The 9,872-nt window shown below is 46.1% G+C and overlaps 1 protein-coding gene across 1 annotated transcript in view; it reads right to left on the bottom strand.

The window, feature by feature from the left end:
* LOC111646880 (transcription activator GLI2-like) overlaps positions 1–9,872 on the bottom strand; it is a 64,962-nt gene that overhangs the window by 16,025 nt on the left and 39,065 nt on the right. The window contains exons 4-5 of the mRNA XM_087171156.1: positions 5,703–5,905; positions 3,131–3,313 (exon numbers count right to left, since the gene is read on the bottom strand). Of these exons, the coding sequence (XP_087027282.1) occupies positions 3,131–3,313; positions 5,703–5,905 (386 nt within the window). The remainder of the gene's footprint in view (positions 1–3,130; positions 3,314–5,702; positions 5,906–9,872) is intronic.

Below are 9,872 nucleotides of genomic sequence, written 5' to 3'. Positions count from 1 at the left end.
CACACACACACACACACACACACACCCCCACCCCTGTAATTTATATCAGCAGCCGCCACTGGGAGGGCTGGATTGGACAGAAGTGTGTGTGGAGTGATTTGGAGAGAGAGTGTGTGTGTGTGTGTGTGTGTGTGTGTGTGTGTGTGTGTGTGTGTGTGTGTGTGTGTGTGTGTGTGTTACAGCCCCTGAGGCCACTGTGGTCTGTGTGTAGCTGAACAGTTAGGAACCAGAAGGTTGAAGGTTCAAATGACAGGGAACATTTTTGGAAAGAGAAATTCTCTATCTTCATGCAGTCACATGCACTTTGCAGTTACTGCAGGTTCATATTTATTTCTCAGGGAAAGTTTTTACCAAAACTAGGAAAATTAAAAATTCTTACTTGTAACACAGAGTTCCAACAGAGTGATACCTCTTCTCTTTAGTGGATCTCCTCAGTTTCAGCTGTCAGAGCTTTCATTGATATCATATCAGTAATTTAAACCTCTTTGTAGTTCGGATCCTTCAGTATCTGGATCCAGCAGCTTGTGGAATAAACCGTGTGCCAGATTTCAGTCGACACGTTAGATCCATATTTACTCAACAGTTACGTACCTTTCACTGTCACCGGATTTTTCAACCTGATTCTAGAAAAAGTGACTTTAAGGATTGAAAGAAGTGACTTGATAAGAAGGAGAGTCACAGTGTTCCATGTTGATGAGCTGCAGAAATCAATGAGCTCTCAGCTTCGTTATCGCACAACGATGAAACAGCAAAAACACGGACGGTGAAGAGAGGAACATCATCAAAGCTCCAACTGCACCTGTTTTGACCTCTGACCTTCAGCAGGCCATTTTGTACAGATGTGTAAATCATTTTGAAATTGGTTAGCAGTAACATTAGATATATCTAACAAGGTTTAGCGTCGCTTCAGACTGACTGACGCATGAAGGAGAGCTGAGTGTGGGAGTGAGTAACTGAGAAACGATGCTGTTTATCCTTCCTGAGAGGACGCTGCACGTCATTCCTACTGTCGTTTCAGCAGAAAGATATCTGTGGTGCGTTTGACTTTTTATAATGTTTGAGTTTTGTGTTCAGTTCTGTGAACGATGCAAACACGAGCCGCCGTCTTTCTTCTTCTCTGGATGTATGAGAGTGAAATTGTTAGTTCTCAGCTTGTTCCACAGTTTCAAATAACCAAACACACACTGCACTTGGCTTTTACTGCTCTCTCTCTCTCTCTCTCTCTCTCTCTCTCTCTCTCTCTCTCTCGCTCGCAGCCACATCCAGCAGCTTCGGTGAATAACTTAACAATGACATTTTGGCGAGACGGAGCCAAACGTGCTTTCCGTTTGTTTTGGCCTCAGCGCCTGCACAGTGTTTGGGACGGCTGGAAACTAAGTTATGACAGCTTCAGTGAGGCCGGCTTCACACTGTTGGCAGCCTGCCGCCGCTCTCAGCGGCACAAGCTTGGCCTCCGGCACCACAACACAGCAGGCCCATTCACAAGCCTGAGCTCTGTCTGCCCAACCTGCAGGGAGGGGTTTAACCCTGACTGACCACTTGTTCTGCCACTGAGAGCTGGATGTAATAGTTAGTGCTCTGCCTGAACTCAACACATATGTTGAGTGTTGATTTTTAAACTAGGAAGGAGGTTTTTACCTTCTTGTCAATAACAGTTCAGACCTTTTCCCTCATGGATGATGCTGTGAGGCAGAAATACAGATCAACAGGCAGAAACAGGCTGCGTCCACACCACTGCCTTTTTATTTGAAGACGGCGTTTTGTGTTTTAAAGTGAACACGTGGTCGTAGCCATAGAATTTTCTTTTTGTCATCAGACAAACTGGGTCATGTGACGTCTGATCTCCTCGAAGGCTGCATGAAAAACGCTCCACGCTCGAGCTCCAGCAAAAAAAGTTTCCATCTGGGTCTTTCTCCTGAGCTGCTACTCCAGTCTTTTGTTTCATGAAGGAATCAAAATGATTGGTTGACAGACGGCGCTGGTCTGCAGGAACATTGGGTCTAAATCTTAGTTGCCTCCAGCCAACATTTTACTGGAAATACAGGTCTGTGAAAATAACTGAGGACAGAAGCCACTGCAGGATAACAGGTAAAATAACGGTCTGCAGCGTGTGTTCACTTTAAACAAGCTGCACATAAACCTGCAGAAATATCTGAATCCAGATTTCCTCATGTCGATTTATATCTGATATAAATCTCAGAGCGTCACGAGGAGGAAGTGCCACTTTACTGGAGGAGCAGAGAAGTGCGGCGGCGGCGGCTCAGACAGATGACGTTCCTCTCGATGGCGTTCCCCTCCACCATCAGTCTCCTCTCAGACATCGCTACCCTTTTAAGGTGCAGAGCAAAGCGCCGGATCAAAGTAGGCATTCATTACATTAAATGTACCTGCTGCGACCCCGTGTGCCCCGCGACGGCGTGCGCTGGAAATGTCACAGCGGCACAATAAGTCCTCCATGTTTATGGAAAAGTGCTGGCGGAGGCTCGGCGGGGAGAAATACTGCGCAGTGCGCCGCCGGCACCTGAAGGCCCTCGGCCGTTTGAAGTTGTTTGACATGAAAAATGTATACAAGGCTTTTTTATTTATACGCCTCTCCTGTGATCTTTGTTTCATCATCCACCTGGACTCCACGCTCTGATAGGAATTTCATTCTCCTTAATCAGTGTCAAAGCAGCTGATTGGATAGAGCAGGGCGGGCTGCCGGGACGGCAGACCTTCCTTTAACTGCACAACCCGGGCACAAACTCCCGTGTTAGCTCCAGAAAACGGTGGAATTGCCCTTTACTGGTGCATCTGCATGACAAACTGCCCTGACATTCAGCATCAGATACCAGAGGAGGGAGTCTCACTCCTCCGTATCCCCAGTGTCAGCTACAGGAGGTTTCCCTGTAGCAGCAGCATTTAGAAAGGGTTAGGGTTTTTATATGATTAGAAAGAGAATATTGGCTTTGGACTGTCGATCAGCTTCTGGCAGGAAAATCGAGCAAAGAAAAGAATACTTTTGGTTTTGTCTCGTTTCTTTTTCCATCTTCAAAATAAATGAAAACGTGATTTTAGCTTCACTTTAATGCTGCGTTTATCAGTTTCAAAGTTTCCCAGTGGGAGCATGATTGTTCCCAGAGTTACTCACCGTCGATGGGGGTGATGTAGTCGGACAGGTGGGCCCCCGCCGCTGCCCCGGCCCCCTGCATGAGCAGCTCGCCGTAGGGGCTCCGGTGGTTGGCCATCAGGTGGTAATACTCTGCTGGACTGGCCCCGGCAGGAGGAGGAGGCAGTCCAAACAGACCACGCTCTTTCAAATGCTCATGGGCCACTGTGGGGTTGGGGGTGGGGGGGGCAACAAGGGAAGAAGGGAAGGAATAAAGGGAAGTTAGAAAGGAAGCAAGGATGGAGGAAGGGGGAGAGGGGGTGAATTCCTGGTGCGTCCCGTCTCACACTGAGGAGATCTTTGAATGGGCTGAGGGGCCGGCAGTGAGGGGTCACTGATGTGCAGCGGCCCATGTAGGTGCCCCCCACCCCACCCCCACCTCACAGTCTCAGACACTTTGTATTTTCTTTATTTCACTGAAGATGCTGCAGGAGTAATAATTCTCCCACGTGAAACATTTGGAATAATGAATTAATGTCTGTAAATCTATAACCTGGTTTATCCAACTACGTTTGGCAGCTGTTCTGTGATATAATTAGTGAAATTACAGGCACATTAAGAAGCATCATCATGAGAAAACAGCGTCTTGAATAGTGATGGATAATGAAAGAGTAGTTGGAGTCGGTTTTTAAACTCTTTCTCTCTGTCACAAAGATTCTGCAGGAAACTACTTTTATAAATCGAGTAGAAGCAGGAAGTTACATTAAACTTTATTTTTGATTCTTGGGTCCTTCTTCGATATCTTTCATTGAAGGTGTCATGTGGTTCAGAGAGGACTGCTGCACAGTCTCTGCTTCTGACTTCCCTTCTTATGTTCAGGTTTTAATTTAGTGAATTCCCCTCGTGCGTCCGCCTCCCTGTTCACCTGGCCTGCGTCGCTGTCAACATCTGGACACAGTAAAGCACGTTTAAAAGCTTCAGGGCCAATAAGACTGTGATATGAATTTGTTTTCCGCCTCCAGAATCCACCCACCCTCCCCTCCTTCTCTCCCTGACGACGCCGTCCTGCAAACCAAACGCCCCCCTCTGCCCCCTGCCCTCGCCTCCTAAGTGATGTTTCAGACGACATCAGAGCTCCGGACGTAAGAAAGAACAGACGCCGTGCTCGCGCTGACTTCATAGCTGAGGTAGCTGCCCTCACTTCTCACTTCCAGGATCATAGTTCCACCTTAAAAAGGTGTGAATGAGGAGGGAAGAGGCAGATAAAGGCCAGAGCGCTCCTCTCGCAGCACAAACACCAGCAGAGGAATCGCCACAGTGATGAAGCAGCTGATCCCTGAAACAAAACTGCAGCTGATGAGCGGATGGTCTCCTCTCTTACGTGTCGGGCGTTGTGAAGCGTTTGTGGGAAAAAAGAAAGGTCACCTGGAACACATAAAAGCTGACGGCCTCCGTTTTCAAACCCAAGGCCTCGTCTTTCAACAAGCTATTTGCATTCCCTCCACCGCCGACGCGCTCCCCATCCTTTCTCCTTTCGCACGGCTTTATCACGGCCAGATCTCGGGCGCCGGCGCTTATTTAAGTTTAAAAGCATTGCCACATTACCACTGACAGACTGTAAAAGAAGATTTATATCCCGCCCCGCTGCTGCGCTCCAATCTGTTATTGTAATTCAGCGCTGAAGAAAGACTTGTCATCACGTCCTGGCAAATTTGGAGGGGGTGGATAAGTATTCACCAGCGCTGGTTTTTCTTTTATCAATTTCCACAGGTTTTTTTTTAAGGATCCCCTCTCGGTATCAAAGCACCTGGGAGCACAGGTCAAGGTTTCTCCGCTGCGAGGCCAATTCATTTTATAGTGTTTGTATGCAGCAACCAGCAATCACTTTATTCAATTCCCCGCTCCCTGCTGAATATCATGTTTGACTGAGCTCCTCTTAACGTCTCTTTTCCTGCTGAAAAAACACAATAAAGGCTTCTACCGCTGCCTCAGGTCTGTACTCAGGTTTACCTGTGACTCCTCCCACACATTAGGACTTCTCCTGCGCTCATTGTTTCCTTTGAAAGATTCTTAAAGATGTGAAGAGGTTAAAAGATCCGGTATTTTAGAAGAATTATTCAAAGGAGTGATTATCGTTGTCATCATGTGACTTCTCCAAACTCCCGACGTACACAGGTATAAAATAATTATCTCGATGAATCTGTGATGATTACATCTTTCAATGAATTTAGAAAAATGGTGACGAGGGATAAAAGAAATAAAGGATTTTGTTTTTTTTGCTAAATGATGTTAATTTTCTCAAATTTCTTTCTTTTTCTTATGAAATCTGAAATATTTTCACCTGGTCAGCGTTCTGACAATCCTTCCAATGAAACAGTCAGAAAGAAAACTGCCTCTGGTTGAACTGCTCACAGCTCCTGTTACATTGATCTACTTCAGAAGGAAGAAGCGCTGGTCTGCACCGAGTTTACGGGTTCAATTCCACTTGGACTCCGCCATGAGTCTGAATCTCACTTTGATACAGAGACTAATTCCACAGGAACAACACTGAGCTCCGGCTGGATTCAGCTCTAGTTAAAATGATTGGACAACGGGAGCTGATGGAAGAACTTACAGTCGGCTGGGCTCAGTCCTCTGGCTGCTGAGATCATGGACAGGGTGGGGCTGCCGTGCACAGAGCGCAGGTAGTGCTCCATGTGAGGGTTGACGTACGGGTGAGGCGGGCTGAACGGAGAGTCGCCGGTCGCTACGGCAGCAGGCGAGAGGCGGATCAGGGAGATGTCAGAGATGACGGGGCTGCCGGCCAAACCTGCAGGGCTGCAGCAGAGGACAGGACAGACACATTAGTGACAATAATAATTAGTAATAATTAGAAAAACTCTTTTTGAACCAGTGACATCAACCCACTGCTGAGGTGCCTCTGAGCAACACAGTAAATCCCTTTCTGACACTGACTTCTGTTTTTAACTTGAAGAAGAAAACAAGGAAAACAAGGAAGAGAATGGGAAAGGCTTTAGAGAAACACCGACCAATCAGCACTCAGCAGCAAAGATGGACACAAAGCTCTGTCCTGATAGAACAAGAGACTAATGCAGCTCAGTGTCACGAGTGTAAAAGTGTCCAGGAGCTGCATTTTCTGCATCACTTAGAACCTGAGCGCCATCAGCATGAGGCACGCTGTGACACGACCACCTGAAGCGCCGTCACACTCGACCAACTCCTCCGGCGAGCGTCTTGAGTAATCCATCTGCAAACCCGATCCTCTGAGCCTCCAGCTCGGTGTGCACACAGACGGCGTTGAGAGTGAGATCACGTCTAACACGGTTCCTCTATCCGGCTTTTGATCTGGGACAGTCAGAGGAAGGGGTGAGATCTGGGTCACGGAGACGAGTAGACGGGGAGGGAGGAAGTGCTGTTTGGCGAGTAACCACCTTCTCTAGATTACACTTCTATCCACGGGGCATGGTCGGTGTCGTTTAACGGCGTTAGCTCATCTGGAGAGAAAAGATCCTGCGGGGTCGACGGAGGGACGTCTGTGGTTTCTGGAAGATGAGCTTGATTGAAGAAGAAACACTGACACTTGCCTGGAAGAGCATCTGTAATAATTGTGTTACTCTGTGACATCACAAAAACATCTGCGTTTAAAACAAGATTTAATTAGATAGATATCATTTCTCTGGTTTGATTTAGTATTAACACTTCCCTTCGAGTCCCTCCTGGATCCTACATTTCCCACGATACATCTCAACAGCGTCTTTCTTCAGACCCTCCAGGACCCGTAAAGTTTTTCTGTCTCTTTGTTCCTAACACAGTCTTTGTGTTCATGTTGTTAAGTTATTTTAGTTTGATGTATTGACAGTGTTGTAATGTTTTTATAAAACACAACTCGACTTCATCAGACTGATTACGACCAGGAGCCAGATGCTTGAAGTCTGAGGGTTCACACTTAAACTCACACCATGAGACTCATTTCTTCTTCCACAGTAAATCAATAGACCTGCTCTGTTTTTATATCTGTGTCTGTATCAGTTTATAGACTCCTCAGGAAAGGAGAATCCTTTCACTGATGGGGTCACATGAGGTTCTCCAACAGTCGCAGAGCAGGCGTCATTAAACACACATACATGTGTAGCACCTGTACTTCATCACATGAAGCCGCAGGACTTACAGGTCGGATGTACCAAACATTTCTTTGAACTAAAAACTGGAAAATTGAATCATAGTTGTTTCACATTTTTAAATCTTGTGAGTTTTTAACAGATTTCAGTTGTTAAAAAGTCACAGAACCTCAATATGTGATTGAAACGTTAATGTGTTTGAAGTGAAGTCAGGTTTCAGATCTTGGTGTTGGCCGTTCCTCAGTGTTTACCAAATCATTTCTCTCCTAAAAATACACTCTCCGTCTCCATCATCCAACATCCAACAAAAGCTTTATTAGCCCGCGGCCGGATGGTTGGATTGCATCACGAGTGAGGCAATGTTTTTCTTTCTCTCCGTGCAGAAGATAAAGATCTGATTTTCCTCCTAAAAAGATAATAACCCCCTCCGTCTGTTTGAATAATTAATGCTCTCATCATGTAACAGCCAGCAGGTGAGCGCTGTCTGTCTTTGAATCCAGTCTATGAGGGTTTGTTTACTGTGATAACAAGCTCCAACAATCAGTCTGGATCACATGAAGAATATAAATACGTCTGTCTTTACGTCCAGTCTGCAAACCTTTGTTCCATGCAGCAGAGGCGCAGCTCAGAAGTGATCGTGGTCAATGAGTCATGTAATATTCAGATGTTCAGGAAGACGTCTGGCCGTGGGTGAGTTCTCAGGGCGTCTGCGCGGCGCTGAGCGAACACAATGCTCGACTTTCCGAGCGTATCCGGGTCCGGCGCCGGGCGGCAGGCAGGACAGGAGGGAGCCCTAACCCTCCTGGAGAGGAGGAAATGGACCGAACCAACACATTCACCCAGTCAGATACAAAGACGCAGCCCGTCTTCTTTCCTTGATTTACATACTCACACAGCATCGTGCTTCTTGTCCAGGCCGCTCACTGAAGGTCTGATGACCACGACTATCAGCTTTCCTCCATTTTGTTTGTACTTTTAAGTAACTGTTTGTCTGCGACTCTAAAACGATTTGCAGTCAACTTTGCAGACGACATCCGTCTGTTCCTTCAAAAACTCTGGTTAAGGTTTGTTTGATTTACGCACAAAAACGACTTGGTTGTGTTTCAGGAAACATCACGTCTAGGTTAAAATAACGCCTTTGTTAAGATCAGAGGACGTTCTTCATCGTGGTTACAGTAATAACCACGTGGTTGAAGTTTGGGAGCGACTAAAACGATGAAACAAGCAGCTGCTTCCCAGTTACTCCTCCTTCTTATACAGACTTAGTGTCTCTCACAAAATCATCTTACGTCCTCCTTTGCTCCCCTCATGAGTCGTATGACCTCCAGGGGGCGCTGGCACTTAAACTTGTTCTTAAACTTTGGTAGTTCCTTGTTTCAGCGGTCTGTAATGTCAGAATCATTTTCAGGACGTGTCCTGGAGAGGAATCTCTTAGCTCCGCGCAGCAGAGTCTGTTGAACACGTACAAATGTCAGATTCAGTTCAGCTTTTATTTTCCAATTTCTCGCCGGATGTTTCCGGTGAAATGATTAAACAAATCAGAGACGAGCAGCAGCTCTGTTCGTGCAGCTACGAGGGTTTCCGTCCACATTTCCATTAGACTTGGTTTACTGTTGGAAGCTTGAGCTGAGTCTGTTCAGTGAAACACATCGGCCTTCACATTAAGTGTATTTAGTGGTGAGATTTAAAGGGAGTTAATCAGGCATGACGCCTCTCACACCTCCTGGCAGACATGACCTTATCCTCTGTTCTTTTCACTGCTGTTTACGTGTGTTTTTAACGGCGCAGACTGCAGCAGGTGCTCACATGATATCAGCTCCATTAACGAGGTGCATGACTTTATGGCCGCGTTAAAACACATGCTCAGCACCAGATTGAGTCCAGGGTCACAGAGACGTGTGATTAAAATGTAGATGATGTACATGCTCATGTCGTAAGTGAAGCTTTTTCTACCAGAAGATCTGTAAATCTGTTTATTAGGTCAAACCAGCGATCTGCAGCAGTGGTTGTTTCTGTGAGTTTTAAGCTGGTCACATTGAGTCAGTGCATCGTTCAGCTCCAGAGGTCAGAGTTCAACATGTGTCATGTTCTCTGTTTACTGGAGCATCATGAGCAGTTACTGAGCTCTCTCTGGCACCAGGTGTTTAATAAGCTCTTCAACTAATGTTTTTTTAATTAGCCATTAATAGGGTCTTTTTTAAATTTTAAAAGCCCAATGTGACGTTGTCTGGCTCCTTATTTTGTCTGAACAAAAGTTAAAAAACACCAAGTGATTCAGTTTAAATAGAAAAGCTACAAATCTTCACTTTTATCACATGAAATGTTTAAATTTTATGTGATAAATTCCTCAGTGATGAATCGAAAAAGTTCCATCTGAGGAACGTGGATGTGTTTTATTTGCACATGAGAATATGCCTCTACATGCATCTAAAGTGTGTGTGTGTGTGTGTGTGTGTGTGTGTGTGTGTGTACGTGCTGCGACTCTCTTCTCGGCGACACCAGAGATGAATTACAGTGTGACAGTGAGTCTCGTCTCCGGTGTCGGGGCTCAGGGAGCGCTCTGATTTAGATAAATCACGTCGTCCAGTGCACGGCTGAATAAACTCCCACTGTAGGTTTATAAGTCTGCTGCGTGAAGCGGACGCCTCAAACTTAACAGGCAACCC

This window comes from Seriola lalandi, unplaced genomic scaffold, assembly GCF_002814215.2.
Source record: "Seriola lalandi dorsalis isolate HSWRI2012SDOR001 ecotype SW California unplaced genomic scaffold, Sedor1 jcf7180002054977, whole genome shotgun sequence".
Lineage (NCBI taxonomy): Eukaryota > Metazoa > Chordata > Actinopteri > Carangiformes > Carangidae > Seriola > Seriola lalandi.
This window is presented reverse-complemented; position numbering and strand designations above follow the sequence as displayed.